The following is a 20,869-nucleotide window of genomic DNA, read 5'->3' on the forward strand; positions in this document are numbered from 1 at the left end:
TAACAAAACTAATATTAACATAAATAACCATTTTCATAAACAACGTATTTCACAACTTTAAACCATCTGGTGGTCTAAAGACCACAACTTCAACTGGCCACTGGGACAATAACTGTTTTTTAACTTCGGCCTCAGTCGCAAACCCCAGACTCGGAGGCAGTACACCTGTCCACAGTGACCTACACATGAACTCCTTCCTGGTCAACCTTGTTGACCGAAAGGTACCCGTATCCCCATATACCTATGGGTACAACCGTTTGCAAGCAAACGTCCTGCCTTTACCCTCTCCAGAAACCCCAAACACCGCCTTCCCCTTACTACCCGCCTATCACATGGGAGGGTGGGTGGGACGTTTTACCGATGTGTTAAGATGGAGGAGTGACGCTACGTCACTTCCTCCCTGCAGTACAGAGCCAGCCAGCCCCTCCTTCCTCCCCCAGCCTGCTCCACTCTCTTAAAGCAGCGCTGCACTGATTCCCCACACGGACCCTCCTATCTTAAAACGGCCACAGCCACTGTCTATCCTGCGGTCCCCCCCTGTCATGCCGTCCCTCCTCCTACCGCTGCACTCCCGGCTCTGGGACTCTCTATACTAATTTAGAGCCGTGAGTTGTCTGTTGGGGTTTTGGGGTTAACCCTTCATTATTATACTCACTGACAGGTTGTTATCTGTTATCACTATATATTTTTATATTTAAATACTTCTAAGGAGAAGCGCAAATTCACCTTGCTAGGCATATAGTTGTAAAGACGATCTCCAGCAGGTGTCTCCAATCTCTCACTAATGATCGCACTGATCCCTCAGAGTTCACATAGGGAAATAAAAAGAACTGACATAGCGTGAACCCATTTAAAGATTTATTAAACAAACATTCCAAATCCAATAAAATTCGCACTCACAAATAGCTCTGATCAAAACAGCATTGATAAAAACATGTGTAGCGCCCCCTTACTTTCAGTATGGGCACTTCGCTAAAGTTAGTGGGGAATGGGAGAGTTATTTTGCTCCCATTCACAATTTGCTAAATTATGGGCTGCTGTCATTCCTGAACTGTCCTGTAGGTCAGTCTGCGCTCCAGGGGTGTCGTTTCCACCCCTGGGCGACAGGTGGCGCTAGAGGGGTTCTGGCAGAGCCACATTTCCCCAGCAGCCAATTGGAGGAGTTTTCCCTCGCGGGGCATGCTGGGGAGGGGTATATCTGTGGCAGACGCCATCTTTATTGGTTCTTCCTGCGGGTTCTAGGTTCCAGGTGCGGCACCCACCTTTAGGGTGTGTGCATCCAATGGACACCGGCAATGGCCTTCCAGGCCGGGGTCAAATGCTACGCGGAGTCCTATGTTGCTGAATGGGGCCCCAGTGACTTACTGGGTCCCCTTTTCAATTGAAGAGATCCCAGGCTGGATGCCGCTCGATTGGGGGATTGGCTTGAGGAGAACCCGGAGGCAGGTTGTCCAATAGGGCCTGAACGAACCATCGGGGATCTGGTGACCGGGATACTGACAGGTACACTTCAGCTGTCACTCGGTGACCTCAGCTTAATCTACTGGGAGGATTCGCTCAAATTCATTCAGCTCATCCAAGTATTAGACCTGTGGCAGAGGTCCCTAGAGCCGGGCCTGTGGCAGAGGCCTGTTCCTCCCAGCAACATAAAGTGACACTTCGGCTGCCAGGCTTGTGACAGGAGTCTGTCCGGGGGCACTTCACCCACTCTGGCTAGAGTGGCGACGAACTGCAATTGATACCACTGAGAGCAGGATTGCTTGGTTCATATCCAGGCCTGATACTACAAAGTTCTCTCTTGCTTCATCAACCTTTTCTCCCTATTTGATGTTGATGTTGGCCATGTTGGGCCTGGAAATAAAGCATTTGAAAACCTTCCTTCATTGACTGGACATTCGCTCACTGCTCTACTCATCAAATACACCCCTAAACAACACTGAGGTAACTTAATACGCCGATCCCAACAACAACCAGCGGCTCCTTCGGGGGTAGCGCTACACATGAACCGTCAGCTCAGTGGATACACGGTGTCTCCTACCGCACACTGCTTCCTGTAGCACGGGGATGACTGCTCACGTTCCAAATCCTGTCTGACCTCTACATACCTCCCAACTGTCCCTGATTTCGAGGGACTGTCCCTGATTTGGAGCAATGTCCCTCTGTCCCTCATTCTCCTCATTTGTCCCTCATTTTGGTCTGATCTATATAGATGTATATAAAATGCATGTTTTATCTATCAAAAAGTGTTTCCCAGCACTAAAATTTCATCTGATTTCTAAATTGCTGCATTTGTAAATTCCAAAAGCCAATATAAAGAAAAAGTAGTGGTAAAAAAAGCACTTGTGAGTTTAACCAATCTTATTTTTTTGTACAATTCTCCTTTAAGGGGGCGTGGCAAGGGGTGTGTCCTATGCCTGCATACTTTTGCTGATAGGTGTCCCTCATTCCCATCTCAGAAAGTTGGGAGGTATGGATCTACCAGTTACTTGGCTTCTCCCTGATTAGTTTCATCGAGTTGACATCATCTGAGGGTGGGGCCAAGTACACAGTGTAACTCATTTATAGCTCCGAGTGTTAAGCCGGTGTATGCAGCTTATTGATCAAAATTCATCAGCTGACAATCTTACATAGCTCTGGGCTTCCCTGTTAAGAGATAACCTCATTATTCACAGCTTGTTCAATGGGATATAGCCGTGGACAGCTCCACATATTACTGCACTGACATATTTACTCTAAATTATCAAGAGAAATAAATACTTAAATGTTAATGTTAAAAAAAAAAATACTTATAAATCACGGCTAGTAATAATAAGGTACTCATACTTGTCAGCGCAGCATACCCATTGATGTAATATAGCTGATGTTATATGCATTTACATCGGGATATATCTCACATGCTTCCAATATAATTCATATTGTAAACATTTTAAACCCATATTTTTTTTTTTAAATGAATCTTAAAAACATTTTTCTATATGTATAAAACGGATTTAGAAATATGTGTAAAGCAAATCATAGAACCTATTTTTCAAACAAAAACAGATCAAGGACCAATTTTTCAAAAAAACATATTCATCCCTAACAATGGCAAAAACGCATAAAAAAAAAAAAAAAGCATGGGAAAAAAACATAAACAGGGCTCGGCAAATCCCGGTCGCCAGGTCGCCATGGCGACTAGAAATAGCGTCCTGGCGAATGGGGTCTTGGCTTGGAAGGTGGGCAAAAAGAAAGAAATTTGTTCCATAGGACCGACGCTCCGCGGACTAGGCCAAAGCCGCGGCCTCGCCTAAAACATCCTGCCGCTTGCGACCTTTTCCCAGGATCGTTGCGGGCAGGATGTTTTAGGACGAGGCAGAGGATTTGGCCTAGTCCACGGAGCACCTTTTCCCCAGGATCGCGGCAGACTAGGCCCCCACCTCCCCCACCGCTCGATCGCGGGGGGCCCGTGATGTCCGGTAATTGAGGCCGCGGCTTTGCGGCCTTGTGAAGTCCCCAGCTCTTCCTTCTGTGAGCTGGCACCATCTGGTGGTGGCCGTTGGTATTACAAGTTAAGCATTACAAGTTAAACAGCAATTCTAATGTCATTTTTCACTATTTTCACTGCCATCTTCTTCCCTCTAATTAGAACCCCCAAACATTATATATATTTTTTATCCTAACACCCTATAGAATAAAATGGCGATCGTTGCAATACTTTCTGTCATGCCGTATTTGCGCAGCGGTCTTACAAGCGCACTTTTTTGGGAAAAAATTACACTTTTTTTAATTAAAAAATAAAACAAAAGTAAAGTTATTCCCATGTTTTTTAATATTGTGAAAGATAATGTTACGCCGAGTAAATTCATACCCAACATGTCACGCTTCAAAATTGCGTCCGCTCGTGGAATGCCGACAAACTTTTACCCTTTAAAATCTCCATAGGCGACGTTTAAAAAAATCTACAGGTCGTGTGTTTTGTTTTTTGGAATGTTGGGATGGAGAGAAAATTTGCATGGGGGGGGGGGGGCAAGAATTTTTTTTGCCCAGGGCCCAATCAATAGTAAAGACGGCCCTGCTCCCCCATAAGACAATCATTCATTGGGTGCAATATACACATAGGTGTAAATACATACAGTGTATGTGTAGATATAGAGGTGAGAAAGGAAAAAAACAAGGAGTAAGAGAAGGAATAAAAAGAGGGGGAGAAACAAAGAAAACGGGTGAGAAAGAACATGAAAGATGGATAGAGAGGGGGGCAAGACATTAGGATAGAGAGGGATAAAAGGTAAAGAAAGGAGAACAAAGAGAAAGAGTGGTGCATCCTAAGGGGTTTAATACTGTACGAGTGGAAGGGACTTGGAGTGCTAAAAGTCCGTTGGTTAGGGGTGCAAATTACTTGACTTGGGTGCTGACAACCCACGTTACGCCACTGGGGCTGCTATGAAATTATTTCCAGGGCTGCTTTTTATGCCCAGTCCGGCCCTGGCCTTCAATGGCAGATTCGACCTTAAATAATTCGTATTTTCAGACAAATGCATTTTTTAACTAAACAAAATAATTAAAATCCAATTTCTGGAGTAACTAAATAAATGTATTTTTCGCACAAAAACGAAATTCCAAAAGGAAACATTTCAGTGTGCACATGTCTAGTTGGTACTGGAATCTTGTCATAGTCCATTTGGTGACATTGAATTTCAATTTATACAGTTTGGTTTGTGTCTAACAGAAACGCCACCAACAATATTGTCGTCATTCATGATGTGATTCTAAGAATTCTATTCAGTAAAACTGAGACTGTCGCTGATCAATATGCAAAAAACTACAAGGAGGTGGGGAAAATACTCAATACAGAAAAATGTCAAACTGGTGGTAAGTATAATCACCTTAAAGTGGATGTAAACCCGATTTCTTTTTTAATGTCACAATGTGCAGTATAAGATTTCCTATCATCTGTGTCCAGTCTTGCCACACAGAGTTAATCCAGCTCTGAGCAATCCTCTTTTATTGTTCAGTGAAATAAAACGGACTTACAGAAAAAAACCTTAGTCCGTTCCGCCCCCTTGCTGTGAGTGACAGGTTATTTACATATCTCATGCACTAGCCTTGAGACAGGCATTATTTTTTAATTCCCACCCCCACTCCTTTTCTGAAGTCATGTGGTTACTTTTCTGTATTTTGACTGGATGTTAGTGATCATAGCAGAATTCAGTGTAAGGAATACATAGGAAAAAATGCATGTTGACAAGGGGAGTGTAGAGGAGGGCTGGGAGTCTACTGACATCACGACTCCACCCACCGAGCTCCAGACAACAGATCCACCCACAGAATCTGCAGTTTTTCAGTTCATATAACAGACAGAGGGGAGACATGTGACAGGTAAGGATACATGCAGGAGGCATCTATATCCTTATAGATCAGCACTAGGGGGTAGATCCACATAGAAGTAGATCGGCGTAGCGTATGTGAGATACGCTGCGCCGCTGTAACTTACATTGGGCTGGTTTGAATCCTCAAAGAATTTGCGCCGTAAGTTACGGCGGCGTAGTGTATCTCAAGCGGCGTAATGGCGCGGAATTCAAAATCGGCGATTAGGGGGCGTGTTTCATTTAAATGAAGCGCGTCCCCGTGCCGAATGAACTGCGCATGCGTCGTCTTGAAATTTCCCGCCGTGCATTGCGCTAAATGACGTCGCTAGGACGTCATTTTTTTTAACATAGACGTGAGTTACGTCCATCCCGATTCAAGGACGACTTACGCAAAAAAAATAAAAGAATTAAAACAAATTAAAATTAAACGCGGGAACGACGGACATACTTAACATTACAATTCTAACTATACGCCGCAAAACAGTAGCTTTAACTATACGCCGGAAAAAGCCGACTACAGATGACGAAAAAGAATGCGACAGCCGCGCGTACATTCGTGGATCGTCGTAAATAGCTAATTTGCATACTCGACGCGGAAAACGACGCAAACTCCACCCAGCGGACGCCGAAGTTATTTTGCTCAGAGAATGAAAAGACACGGGTTACATCAATACAGCGGGTAAAATAAGTATTGAACACGTCACCATATTTCTAGGTAAATATACTTCTAAAGGTGCTATTGACATGAAATGTTCAGCACATGTCGGTAACAACCCATACATACATACATACAAAGACACCAAAACACATAAGTTCAAGATGAAGTTATGTGTAATAAAATGGAATGGAAAGCATTAACCACTTCAGCCCTGGAAGAATTTACCCCCTTCCTGACCAGAGCACTTTTTGCGATTCGGCACAGCGTCGCTTTAACTGACAATTGCGTGGTCGCTGTACCGAAACAAAATTGACGTCCTTTTTTCCCCACAAATAGAGCTTTCTTTTGGTGGTATTTGATCACCTCTGCGGTTTTTATTTTTTGCACTATAAACAAAAATAGAGCGACAATTTTGAAAAAAAAAGCAATATTTTTTACTTTTTGCTATAATAAATATCCCCCAAAATCATATAAAAAAAAAAAAATTTCCCCAGTTTAGGCCGAAACGTATTCTTCTACCTATTTTTGGTAAAAAAAATCGCAATAAGCGTATATTGATTTGCGCAAAAGTTATAGGGCCAGATCCACAAAGAACTGCCTATCTTTAGGCAGGCGTAGCGTATCTCAGATACACTACGCCGCCGTAATTTAGAGCGGAGGTTCCTTATCCAGAAAGAATTTGCGCCATAAGTTACGGCGGCGTAGTGTAAATGTGTCGGCGTAAGGGCGCAAAATTCAAATGACTAAGATGTGGACCCCACGCAAATTACTTTTTTTTTAACGGCGCATGCGCCGTCCGTGAGGGTAGCCCAGTGTGCATGCTCGAAATCACGTCGCAAATAGTCAATGCTTTCGACGTGAACGTAATTTACGCAAAGCCCTATTCGTGAACGTTTTACGCAAACGACGTAAACAACGGAAAATTCTACGCTGTCCCGACGTCCATACCTAACATTGCGTACACCTCATAGAGGCAGGGGTAACGTTACGCCGAAAAAAGCCTTACGCAAACGACGTAAAAAAATGCGCCGGGCGGACGTACGTTTGAGAATCGGCGTATCTAGCTAATTTGCATACTCTATGCGGAAATCAACGGAAGCGCCACCTAGCGGGCAGCGTAAATATGCACCTAAGATCCGACGGCGTACTAAGACGTACGTCAGTCGGATCGAGCCCAGATTCAGGCGTATCTTGTTTTTTGGATACAAAACAAAGATACGACGGCGCATCGTAGAACTTACGCGGCGTATCAATAGATACGCCGCCGTAAGTTATTTGTGGATCTGGCCCATAGCGTCTACAAAATTGGGGATAGTTTTATGGCATTTTTATTATTAATTGTTTTTTACTAGTAATGGCGGCGATCAGCGATTGTTATCGTGACTGCGACATTATGGCGGACACATTGGACACTTTTGAAACAATTTTGGGACCATTGTCATTTATACAGCAATCAGTGCTATAAAAATGCACTGATTACTGTGTAAATGACACTGGCAGGGAAGGGGTTAAACACTAGGGGTGATGAGGGGGTTAAGTGTTTCCTAGGGAGTGATTCTAACTGTGGGGTGGCTGGGCTACCAGTGAAACGACAGTGATCACTGCTCCCGATTACAGGGAGCAGTAGATCTCTGTCCTGTCACCAAGCAGAACAGGGAAACGCCTTGTTTACAGAGGCATTTCCCCGTTCTGCAGCTCCATGACACGATCGCGGGACACCGGCAGACATCGAGTATGGGGCACACACACGGTCGGAATATCCGCTGAACAAATTCTGTCTGCTTTTTCCCATCGGAAATTCCAATCGTGTGTACAAGGCATTATGCCGCGTACACACGGTCGCTTTATGTGATGAAAAAAAAACGTTTTTAAAAACGTCATTTAAAATGACCGTGTGTGGGGGAAAACTTCGTTTTATGTCTTCTGAAAAACGACAAAAAATAAATTTGAGCATGCTTCAATTTTTTGTGTCGTTTTTCAAAACGTCGTTTTTTGTGTCATAAAAAATCACTGGGCCAGATTCACAGAAGAAATACGCCGGAGTATCTACTGATACTCCGGCGTATTTTCAAATTTGCCGCATCGTATCTTAATTTGTGATTCACAAACAAGATACGACGGCATTTGGCTAAGATCCAACAGGCTTCGTACGCCTTCGGATCTTAGGCTGCAATACTTCGGCCGCCGCTGGGTGGAGTCCGCGTCGTTTTCCAGCGTCGGGTATGCAAATTAGCTTTTACGGCGATCCACGAAGGTACTCGCGTGCGTTACGTCGTCGCTCGTCGTTTTTTCCCGTCGCAAAGTTAAGCCTGCTTTTTCATGGCTTAACTTTAGACGAGCCATGTTAAAGTATGGCCGTCGTTCCCGCGTCAAATTTTAATTTTTGCGTAAGTACGTTACGCACGTCGCCATTCACAAACACGTTGGGGCGCCGTAATTTCACGCAAAGCACGGCGGGAAATTTCCAAACGGAGCATACGCAGAACGTTCGGCGCGGGAACGCGCCTAATTTAAATGGTACACGCCCCATTTGAATTAGGCGGGCTTGCGCCGGACGGCTGTACGCTACGCCACCGAAAGTTTACACGCAAGTGCTTGGTGAATCAGGCACTTGTGCTGAAAACTTGCGGCGGTGTAACGTAAAGACGATACGTTACGCCACCGCATTTGTACCTGAATCTGGCCCACTGTGTGTAGCTAAAACGATGTTTAAAACAACGTTTTTAAACCCGCGCATGCTCAGAAGCAAGGTATGAAGCGAGCTTCAATGGAAAAGAGTGCTGAACGTAACCGCGCTTTGCTAGAGCATTTTGAAAAAACGATGTTGTGTAGGCAATGTCGTTTTTTAAAATTGAAGTTTCAAAAACGTAGTTTTGTTTCATGATATAAAACGTTGTTTCATCACAAAAAACGACCGTCTGTACGCGGCATTAGAGTGGAGAATGTTAAAGGGGCAAAGATGGGGCCTACACCAGATTAATAGCCATGGTTTTGGAATGGAGAGTCCAGTAGGCGTGATAGTGACGTGTCCATAAAATTTGGGAAAAATAGTTTATCTACATTGTTATATGATTATTAGTGTTGAGCAGAATACGCCATATTCGATTTCGCGATATATCACGAATATATAGCCGAATATTCGAGAAATATTTGCTAAATTCGAATATTCGTGATATTTTATCGAAATTACATTTTTGCGAAATTTCGCTATTGCGAATGCAAAAATAATTGCGAAATTTCGACAACAGCGGAAGGAGCACTCTGATTGGCTCAGAATATTCGTGATATTTTGCACTCTGATTGGCTCAGAATATTCGTGATATTGTATCGAAATTTCGCAAAATGCGAATGCGATATTGATGGCGAAATTTCGGAAGGAGCACTCTGATTGGCTCAGAATATTCGTGATATTCTACAATACAAAATAATTGCGAATATTCGGCAAATGCGGAAGGAGCACTCTGATTGGCTCAGAATATTCTTGATATTTTACAATACAAAATAATTGCGAATATTCGGCAAATGCGGAAGGAGCACTCTGATTGGCTCAGAATATTCGTGATATTTTACAATACAAAATAATTGCGAATATTCGGCAAATGCGGAAGGAGCACTCTGATTGGCTCAGAATATTCTTGATATTTTACAATAGAAAATAAAAAGTGTTTTGCATTGGTGGTGATTCTTTACTCTATCCATCTGTCACAGCCGTTTGTCAATCAAACACCTTGAAGATTGAACACGTTCATGCTGCATGCTTTGGACTTTTTTTCACTTCACATATCAAAGACATTTTTATGAAAGATTATTTTTCTATTATTGGGACTATATTTCTTTATATATTTGTTTCACTGTGTATTTCACAAGTTATTTGCGCTTGCTTATTTTATAATTTGCCCACATGTCTTGTCACTAGACATATTTTTTATTCTTGTAGAGCGACTCCATTTTCTGTCTTGTATTAATTTATGTTGTATAACATTTTTGAGTTGCTGCTGTATTCTCCCCTTTTTTTAAGGTATGCGCAATTTTTTCCTTCTTACAAAAAAAAATAATATCAAACATACAAATATTCATAACAGAAACATACACAAAGCCCCCCCCCTTTTGCATCAGAGACAATCAGAGTTCTCCTACCACAGTTATCGAAAATTCGCAATCATTTTCGCATTCGCATTAGCGAAAATTCGCAATTTTTTTTTTTTTATATTCGGCAACATAAAAGGATCGCCTCAGCTTAGCTACTCGGCCCAGGGTCTCTAATCATACCAGCAATGCTTTTAGACGTCGATAGGATGTGATCTGTTTTAAAAATAAAATTGAAAAAATGCGAATATTCGGAATAGCGAATATTGGCCGCGAAATTCGAGATATTCGCGAATACTCGAATATGCCATATTCGTGCCGAATATTCGCAATACGAATATTCGTGAGCAACACTAATGATTATATGTAATTCTGAGTATTTATCCCATTTCTTTCTTATTACAGATAAACCTTCTTGTATTAAAGGACTAAGGGCAATTACCCCAAATATTCCACCCACTGAAAAAGGTACGTTTTAAAGATGCAAGGGGTAGTTCAAAGCTTGCCAAATGGCTGAATGCAGTCTGTGGACAATCTCCTTCAGCCTAGGTTCCCATTGCAGAGATTTGTCATGCGATTTGACATGTCAAATCACATGCCAAATCGGCGGCTATTGCCGGAAATGGCACCGTCCGAATCGGTGCGACACCAACTTTGCCGGGCCGCACCCATTCCAAAAAATAGTTCCTGTACTACTTTTGGCAACTTCGGGGGGCGATTTGTACAGACATCTGTGCAGCAAAGCGCACAGATTTCTCTGAAATCGCCCCTGAAATCGGGACTGATTTTTCTGCTTTAAAAAGGCATGGAAAGTAGGTTATATGGGGGCAGATCCACAAAAGAATTACGCCGGCGTATCTATTGATATGCCGCGTAATTTCAAAGTTCCCGCGTCGTTTCTTTGTTTTGTATCTACAAAACAAGATACGACTGCATCTGGGATCGATCCGACAGGCATATGTCTTAGTACGCCGTCGGATCTTAGGTGCATTATTTCGGCGGCCACTAGGTGGCGTTTCCGTCGAATTCCGCGTCGAGTATGCAAATTAGCTTGTTACGGCGATCCACGAACGTACGTCCGGCCGGCGCATTTTTTTACGTCGTTTGTGTTCGGCTTTTTCCGGCGTATAGTTACCCCTGCTATTATGAGGCGTACTCAATGTTAAGTATGGCCATCGTTACCGCGTCGCCTTTTTTAGGTTTGTGTAAGTCGTTCGCGAATAGGGATTTGCGTAGAATGACGTCACCGTCGTAAGCATTGGCTTGTTCCGGTTTAATTTCGAGCATGCGCACTGGGATACCCCCACGGACGGCGCATGCGCCGTTCAAAAAAAACATTGTTTACGTCGAGTCACGACGTATTTACATAAAACACGCCCCCATCACATTCATTTGAATTCCGCGCCCTTACGCAGCCAAAGATACACTACGCCGCCATAACTTACGGCGCAAATTCTTTGAGGATTCGAAAAATAAAAAATAAGATACAGCGGCGTAGTGTATCTTAGATACGCTGCGCCCGGCGGAGATATGCGCCGAGGTACGTGAATCTGCCCCATTGTTTCCAATGGCATAGTTCACACCGGTGCGGTAAGTTTCAGTGCATTCCAGTTCCAGAAAAAAAAAGTAGAACATGCTGCATTTTTTATGCATTGAACTGTACTGGAATGCGCTAAATCGCATCGAAAATGCACTGGAACACACACGTCCTTATGAAGGTGAAGAAAAAAAAGGGCATGAGATGTACTGGAACACATCAAAAAATCGATCAAAAATGCAACAAAAACGCATGGGAGTGCATCAACAATGTGCATGCAGGAACGCATCCAGACTACATGCCAAGTGGTGTTACAGGTTTTTGGCTTCTATAGCTGCTATATTTTCCTTAGATTTTAACTCCTGGCTGCCAGCTTTCTTGTAGAAGTGATAACTTCTACATGTACAATAATGTGCTGCATCCCCTACTCCCCTTCCCCTGTCTGACCCACCTCCACCAGGTGTCCTGGGTTCACCTGTCCCTCCTGGGTGCCCAACGCTGCCATGGCAGGTGTTAGGATAGAAAGCTCTGGGTGATCAGCAAACATCCATTCGCTGATCTCCTTTGGGTAATATGAACCCAGAAGCACTCAACCCTGAACACCTCAAGGTTCAGAGTATTCGGACCCAACCAATATGGCTAGGGAAGAAGCTGATTAAGCACAGCATTTGCTCCATCAGCGTCAATGGGGTTCAGAGGTGACATTAGGTATCTAAAGGCCAGATCCTCGTAGATCGGCGTTAAACTATGCGGCCGTAACGTATCTCGTTTACGTTACGCGGCCGCAAGTTTTACGGGCAAGTGCTTGATTCACAAAGCACTTGCCTGTAAAGTTGCGGCGGCGTAGCGTAAATTCTCCGGCGCAAGCCCGCCTAATTCAAATGATCCAGGTAGGGGGCGTGGATCATTTAAATTAGGCGCGTTCCCACGCCGATCGTACTGCGCATACGCCGTCCCTAAAATTTCACGACGTGCATTGCGCTAAATGACGTCGCAAGGACGTCATTGGTTTCGACATTAACGTAAATGGCGTCCAGCGCCATTCACGGACGACTTACGCAAACAACGTACTTTTTTACATTTCGACGCGGGAACGACGGACATACTTAACATTAGTTGCCCCTCATATAGCAGGGGCAACTTTACGCGTCGCAAAAGCTACGGAAACGTTGTAAATTCACTGCGTCGACCACGCGTACGTTCGGGAATCTCGCGTAAATAGCTCATTTGCATAGACGACGGGGAAAACGACGGAGGCGACACCTAGCGGCGGGAAAAAAAATGCATCTAAGATCAGACAGCGTAAGAGCTAATGGATATCTATGCGTAAATGATTTTAAGAATCAGTCGCATAGATACGCCGGGCCAGATTAGGACTTACGACGGCGCAAATGGCGTTGCGCCGTCGTAAGCCCTTTGAGAATCTGGCCCTAGGAGCCTTTTGATATCTTCTTAAAGAGAATCTGGCACTTGCAGTAGGCTATCACATATTGGCTTACTAGCTAGGGTGATCACATTTCCAAACTACCATTCAGGCACACACCCCCTTCCCAAAAATCAGATTGTGCTGTAACGAATCACAGCACAGTGATTGGACACAAGAGGCGGGATTTATGTTTTCTCCAATCACAAGCAAGGGGGCGGGATTGTGCTCCTCCAGGCATTCCTGGCCAGGACAAGTACTGTCAGTGAGTAAAGCTGATGTTGTCTTATTTTTTAATTCAAAGACCGCTGCGCAAATACGGTGTATTGCAACGACCGCCATTTTATTCTCTAGGAAGTTAGAAAAAAAATATGTAATGTTTGGGGGTTCTAAGTAATTTTCTAGCAAAAAAAAAAATGTTTTTAACTTGTAAACACCAAATCTCAGAAAGAGGCTCGGTCCTTGTAACCTACAGGTCTGAAATTTGCAATATGTTCAACATGTGTACAAAAATAGAAAAATTATTCTGGCAGCGAAAAAGTTAATCAAATTATGTATTTACTAAAAATTAACAAAAATGTTGGGGAATTTATTCTCAAATTGTACCTCAGTCCTTCTTTGTAATCTTCTGTTCAGCGGGGGTCGTCCTAAGAGAGGGAGGGGCAGAACGATAAGCCAATCAGGCTTTATGGCTTCACACAGTGCTCTTAGTATGTCACAAAGAGGTTGCTGATATGAGAAACATCGCTAGCATCCCAATGCTCCTTCACTGTCAAGTAACAGGCTTAGTTGCTTTAACTATAACCAAAAACCTGGTTATGCAGTCTGGTAGGTTTAACCACTTAAGACCCGGACCTTTATGCAGGTAAAGGACCTGGCCAGTTTTTGCGATTCGGCACTGCGTCGATTTAACTGACAATTGCGCGGTCGTGCGACGTGGCTCCCAAACATAATTGGCGTCCTTTTTTCCCCACAAATAGAGCTTTCTTTTGGTGGTATTTGATCACCTCTGCCATTTTTATTTTTTGCGCTATAAACAAAAATAGAGCGACAATTTTGAAAAAAATTCTATATTTTTTACCTTTTGCTATAATAAATATCCCCCAAAAAGATATAAAAAAACGTTTTTTTCCTTAGTTTAGGCCAAAAGTATTCTTCTACCTATTTTTGGTAAAAAAATTGCAATAAGCGTTTATCGATTGGTTTGCGCAAAATGTATAGCGTTTACAAAATAGGAGATAGTTTTATAGCATTTTTATTAATTATTTTATTTTTAATACTAATGGCGGCGATTAGCGATTTTTTTTTTGTGACTGCGACATTATGGCGGACACTTCGGACAATTTTGACACATTTTTGGGACCATTGTCATTTTCACAGCAAAAAATGCATTGTTTATTGTGAAAATAACAGTTGCAGTTTGGGAGTTAACCACAAGGGGGCGCTGATGGGGTTATGTGTCACCTAGTGTGTGTTTACAACTGTAGGGGGGTGTGGCTGTAGGTCTGACTGATTGTGCGTCCCTATATTAGGGAACACACAATCGATGACAGCGCCACAGTGAAGAACGGGGAAGCCGTGTTTACATACGGCTCTCCCCGTTCTTGAGCTCCGGGGACCGATTGCCGGACTCTCGCCCACGAGAGAGATCGCGCCCGCGACCCACCGCTGGGCTTTATACAATCACTTACAGGTACGTGATTGTGCCCAGCGGTGCCATTCTGCCAACGTATATCGGCGTTAGGCGGTCCTTAAGTGGTTAAAATATTTTTTTCCCCAAAAAATGCATTTGAAAGACTGCTGCGCAAATACAGTGTGACATAAAATATTGCAACAACCGCCATTTTATTCTCTAGAGTCTCTACTAAATATATATATATATATAATGTTTGGGGGTTCTAAGTAATTTTTTAGCAAAATAAAAATAAAAAATGATTTTAACTTGAAAAGAGGTGTAAGAAAAAGGTTTGGGCCCGGATTCAGAAAGAACTTACGCCGATGTATCTACTGATACGCCGCGTAAGTCCATGGATGCGCCGTCATATCTATGCGCCTTATTCAGCAAACAAGATACGCCTGAATTTTGGCTCCGACCGACGTAAGTCTCCTACGCCGACGTATCTTGGGCGCATATTTACGCTGGCCGCAAGGGGCGCTTCCATTGATTTACGCGTCGAATATGTAAATGAGCGAGATACGCCGATTCACGAACGTACTTACGCCCGTCGCTGTAATCTACGCTGTTTACGTAAGGCATACGTCCGGCGTAAAGTTAAGTCTCATAAAGCAGGGGTAAGTCATGTTAGGGTATGGACCAGGGAACAGCCATTGTATTGTACGTCGTTTGCGTAAGTCGTACGTGAATGGGGCTGGGCGTAGGTTACGTTCACGTCATAGGCATTGAGCCGTCGTATGTTAGGGAGTATATGCGACGTGATTCTGAGCATGTGCGCGCATGCGCCGTTCGTTCGGACCTTCATTTACATGGGGTCACGGTTCATTTTAATAGATCACGCCCACTACCTTCCTACTTTAACCACTTAAGGACCTTAGGTGTATTTCAGATTTGGTGTTTGCAAGACTAAAACAGTTTTTTCTGCTAAAAAATTACTTAAAACCCCCAAACATTATATATATTTTTTTCTAACACCCTAGAGAATAAAATAGTGGTCATTGCAATACTTTTTGTCACACCGTATTTGCGCAGCGGTCTTACAAGCGCACTTTTTTGGGAAAAAAATCACTTTTTGGAATTAAAAAAGAAGACAACAATACATTTGGCCCAATTTTTTTATATATTGTGAAAGATAATGTTACGCTGAGTAAAATGATACCCAACATGTCACGCTTAAAAATTGCGCCCGCTCGTGGCATGGCGTCAAACTTTTACCCTTAAAAATCTCGATAGGCGACATTTAAAAAATTCTATAGGTTGCATTTTTTGAGTTACAGAGGAGGTCTAGGGCTAGAATTATTGCTCTCGCTCTAACGATCGCGCCGATACCTCACTTGTGTGATTTGAACACCGTTTTCATATGCAGACGCTACTCGTGTATGCGTTCGCTTCTGCGCGCGAGCTCGTCGGGACGGGGCGCTTTAAAAAAAAAAAAATTGTGTTCTTATTTATTTTTATTTATTTTATTACTTTTTACACTGAAAAAAAAAAAATATTTGATCACTTTTATTCCTATTATAAGGAATGTAAACATCCCTTGTAATAGAAAAAAGCATGACAGGTCCTCTTAAATATGAGATCTGGGGTCAAAAAGACCTCAGATCTCATATTTAGACTAAAATGCAAGAAAAAAAAAATTGAAACTGTCATTTTTTCAAATGACAAAAAAAAAAAATGTTTCTTTAAGACGCTGGGCGGGACTGACGTTTTGACGTCACTTCCGCCCAGCAGAGCTATGGGGACGGGTGAAGGACATTTTTCCCTCACTCGCATCCCCAGTCAGCAGCCGAACGCACCCGATCTCTTCCGCCGCTACCGACGGCAATGGTAAGCGGCGGAGGGCGCGAGAGGGGGGGCCCTCTCCCGACGGCGATCTCGCGGCTAATTCGCCGCGAAGACCGCCGTTATCGTGTACAGGACCCTTAGCACTAAAGATGGATACCTCGGTTGTGGCAGCAGCTGCTGCCGTTACCGAGATATCCATCTTTAAAATTACGACGTACATATACAGTGCAGGGTCTGGAAGTGGTTAAATTAGGCGGGCTTACGCCGGCCAATTTACGTTACGCCGGCGCAACGTTGAGGGCGAGTGCTTTGTGAATATTGGGGTAGATTCAGGTAGGGGCGCGCACTGCTACGGAGGCGCAGCGTACCGTTTTTACGCTACGCCTCCGTAAATTTCTTGAGCTACGCTTCATTCACGAAGCATTTGCTCCGTAATTTGCGGGGGCGTTTCGTAAAAGTGGCCGGCGTAAGCGCACGTAATTTAAATGATCCCGTAGGGGGCCGAACGTACTGCGCATGCTCCGTCGGGAAAATTTCCCGACGTGCATTGCGGTAAATGACGTCGCAAGGACGTCATTTGCTTCAAAGTGAACGTGAATGGCGTCCAGCACCATTCACGATTCACTTACGCAAACAACGTAAAATTCGAAAATCGCAACGCGGGAACGACGTGTATACTTACCATTGGCTGCGCCTCCTAATAGCAGGAGCAGCCTTACGCAGAAAGCGATGAACGCAAACGACGGAAAACACGACCGCCGGGCGCGCGTACGTTTGTGAATCGGCGTGAGTATGCAATTTGCATACTCTACGCTGACCACTACGGGAACGCCACCTAGCGGCCAGCGTAAGAATGCAGCCTAAGATACGACGGCATAAGAGCCTTATGCCAGTCATATCTTAGGCTACAGTCGGCGTATCAAGCTTTCTGAATACAGAAAGTCGATACGCCGGCGCTACTTAGCAATTACGCTGCGTATCTATGGATACGCAGGCGTAATTGCTTGCTGAATCCACCCCCACTGTTCTTGCCTCTCTATGTTACGTTGGCGTAGCGCATATCAGATGCGCTACGCCCGCACAAAGATACGCCGCTCTACCTGAATCCGGGCCTTGGTGTTTAAGTGGTTAAACGTTCCTAATTTACATACAGAAGTGTATTCCTTTGGTGTAAAAGTCAAATTGATACAATGTTTAAACTTAACATTCCACTGGTAAAGAATGTTTTCAAAACTTGGCAGACTGCCCAGACTTGGCAGACTGCCCAGACTTTGACTTTTGGCTGAGAGCAGAGAGGAAATTATTTGCATACCAAAGATCGTGAAACCCTGTGTCAAGATCGCAAACGTAAAAAGGTCGCGATTCTTGACGATTAGTCAATTTTATAAGATTCAACATAAAAAAAACAAAAAAACAGAACAGTGTGTAATTTTTTTTTTCCTTCTTTATAGAGCTCTGCGTGAGAAACATTAGTGCGTTCTTTGTTAGCTCCTTTGATGCTGTGGTGAAAGATGATGAAGGTCTGTCCTGTGTATCTCAGTGTGATTTATCCTCACCAAGATATGTCAACTGCACTGACGGAACCTGCCAAATCAAAAAAGATGGAGCTGAATGCTTGTGAGTAAAACTTGTTTTAGAAGCCAAAGCCCTCATTATTGCTTGTATCTACCTTTTAAGCCCTGTACACACGATCGGATATCTGATGGAATCTAATCCGATGGATTTTTTTGTCGGCTATCCGATGAAGCTGACTTTCATCAGTCTTGCCTACACACCATCGGTCAAAAATCCGACCGTGTCCAACGCGGTGACGACCTGCTGAGGAAAATGAAGTCCAGTGCTTCCGAGCATGCGTCGACTTGATTCTGAGCATGCGTGGATTTTTGACCGATGGACTTCCACACATACGATCGTTTTTTTATCCATAGGAAAATTTTAAAACATGTTCTATTTTTTTTTCACCGATGAAAAACAAACCGATGGAGCCCACACACGATCGGTTCGTCCGATGAAAACGGTCCATCGGTCTGTTTTCATCAGACAAACCGATCGTGTGTACAGGGCTTTAAACATTTGGGGTTAGATTCATATAGATTTGCCTATCTTTAGGCGGGCGTAGGGTATCGCATATACGCTACGCCGCCGTAACTTTGACAGGCAAGTGCAGTATTCTCAAAGCAAAGTTGCGTCGGCGTAGCGTAAATAGGCCGGCGTAAGCCCGCCTAATTCAAATGTGGAAGATGTGGGCGTGTTTTATGATAATTTATTGTGACCCCACGTAAATTACGCTTTTTCCGAACGGCGCATGCGCCGTTAGTGAAAGTATCCCAGTGCGCATGCTCCAAATTAACCTGCTTAAATTCAATGCTTTCGACGTGAACGTAAATTACGCACAGCCCTATTCGCGAACGACTTACGCAAACGATGTAATCAACGTAAAATTAGACACGGCCCGACGTCCATACTTAACATTGGCTATGCCTCATATAGCAGGCATAACTTTACGCCGGAAAAAGCCTTACGTAAACGACCATATCACCTGAACAGCAGATCACAGCAGTTCACAGAAGAACAATGCTGAATTTGCTGGGAATGTGAGTATGCAGGGCCGGATTCCTGACAAGGCCACAGAGGCCAGGCCCCGGAGCGGCAATGGGTGCAAGGGCGGCGCCGGTTGTAACACACAGCGATAGACTGCTGTGTTATGGAGCACACTGTGAAAAGTTTGGGTGCGCTGTGATAAAAGTCCCGCCCTCCTCCTAGACCAGCTCGTGTGATAGAGGCAGTGTTCTGTATATCACACGAGCTGGTCTAGGAGGACGGCGGGACTTTTATCACAGCAAGCCCAAACTTTTCACAGTGAACTCCGTGACACAGCAGGAGCAGGAGATGCCCGATATGCATAATGCGCACACTGACTGGTGAGGCTACATTGTTTGGCACAGTAAGGCTGCAATGATGGTGAGGGGGGCTGCAATGATGGTCAGAGGGGGCTGTAATGATGGTGAGAGGGGGCTGTAATGATGGTTAGGGGGGCTGCAATGAGGGCACTGTAAGGCAGCAATGAAGGTGAGGGAGTCTGCAAAAAGGGCACAGTAAGGCGGCAGTGATGGTGAGGCTGCAATGAGGGCACGGTAAGGCTGCAATGATGGTGAGGCGGCAATGATGGGCACGGTAAGGCGGCAATGATGGGCACAGGTTTGGGGACTTTCAGATTTTTTGGGGCAGGGAAGGAGGGCGGCATTGAAGGACCTGGCCTTGGGGCGGCAAAGGGAGTAAATTCGGGCCTGTGAGTATGTGTTTTGAAGAGAACCCAACAAGAGGGACAATTATGGGATGGGGTTAGATTGCAGTTTAGTTTGGGCTGTTGTGGATCTACCCCCCTGGGGTAGCATCATCTCATAGCCCAGGCTCAGAGTTCTACAACTTTAAATGGTGACCATTACACCAAACACCAATGCTCACTGCCAGAGGAAAGACATAAAGTAATGCGAGGTGCCAAACCAAGATAGTACTCCCAGCCACCAATCATATTGAAACCTTCATTAGACGTTTAAAGGTGATTGGTGATGGAGAAAAGTTGGAAATAAGAAAGTTACATGCCAAGGGGTTTAAGAAGTACACTCCTACTGCTCTCCTAATGGCCCTGCAAGGTGGTCTATGAGTAAATGGGCTATGAGTGCTATGGCTTTCAAAGAACTCAGATCTCTTAAGTGGTCTTGTGGTCTAGTGTTGGTAGTATTGTGTGGCAATGACACTGTTTTCTGTCTCCTTACAGCTGTCCCAATACAGACAAGTACCTTTACACCTACTCTCGATGTCGTGGAGCCGTGTTAATCGTAGCCATGTATGGAGGGGTTGGGGCCGCCATTGTTGTGTTGGTGATCGTTTCCGTGATTCTAGGGGTCTTCTTCTACAGAAAGAAGTATTACTACTAAGGGGGACTTTTTGTGATAATAGTGGTTCTCCTATTCCATTATGTGGATGGATCACTGGAATGTGAACTGTTTATTGGACACTTTACAATGCACTTTTTTGAATAATGCTCATAGATCAATGAATTAAGATCTGGTCAACAAAAGAGTCGCTGAGGGAAATGTTCCGATGATAGCTATGTCTTTTCTATAAAGGAAACCTTTTCCATAGATATTGTCATTGATTACTTCTAAAACTGCAACTGCTACCTGCCTGTTAGTCATGGTGACCCATGGTGATCTCCAATGCTGTAAGTCACTAAGAAAGAACATGTACACAGATAAAGTCTTCTGACTTTTCTGGGTCAGTGATTTCAAAATATTTTAAGGTAAATACAGAAGAGCTCCATTTCAAAAGAAAAGGGGTCCAAGTATATTTAATTCAT

At 44.0% G+C, this 20,869-nt stretch overlaps 1 protein-coding gene across 2 annotated transcripts in view; it reads left to right on the plus strand.

Annotated features, from left to right (window-relative positions):
* The window catches only part of LOC120933465 (mucin-17-like), a 55,646-nt gene extending 34,992 nt beyond the window's left edge, over positions 1–20,654 (plus strand). Inside the window, exons 6-9 of one of the 2 annotated variants that reach the window (XM_040346695.1) lie at positions 4,706–4,848; positions 10,495–10,557; positions 17,961–18,126; positions 20,288–20,654. In XM_040346695.1, the coding sequence (XP_040202629.1) occupies positions 4,706–4,848; positions 10,495–10,557; positions 17,961–18,126; positions 20,288–20,447 (532 nt within the window). In that variant the 3' untranslated portion in view covers positions 20,448–20,654. The remainder of the gene's footprint in view (positions 1–4,705; positions 4,849–10,494; positions 10,558–17,960; positions 18,127–20,287) is intronic. The other variant, XM_040346696.1, reaches the window with a different exon arrangement.
* The last annotated feature ends 215 nt before the right edge of the window (positions 20,655–20,869 follow it).

Source organism: Rana temporaria, chromosome 3, assembly GCF_905171775.1.
Source record: "Rana temporaria chromosome 3, aRanTem1.1, whole genome shotgun sequence".
Taxonomy (NCBI): Eukaryota; Metazoa; Chordata; class Amphibia; order Anura; family Ranidae; genus Rana; species Rana temporaria.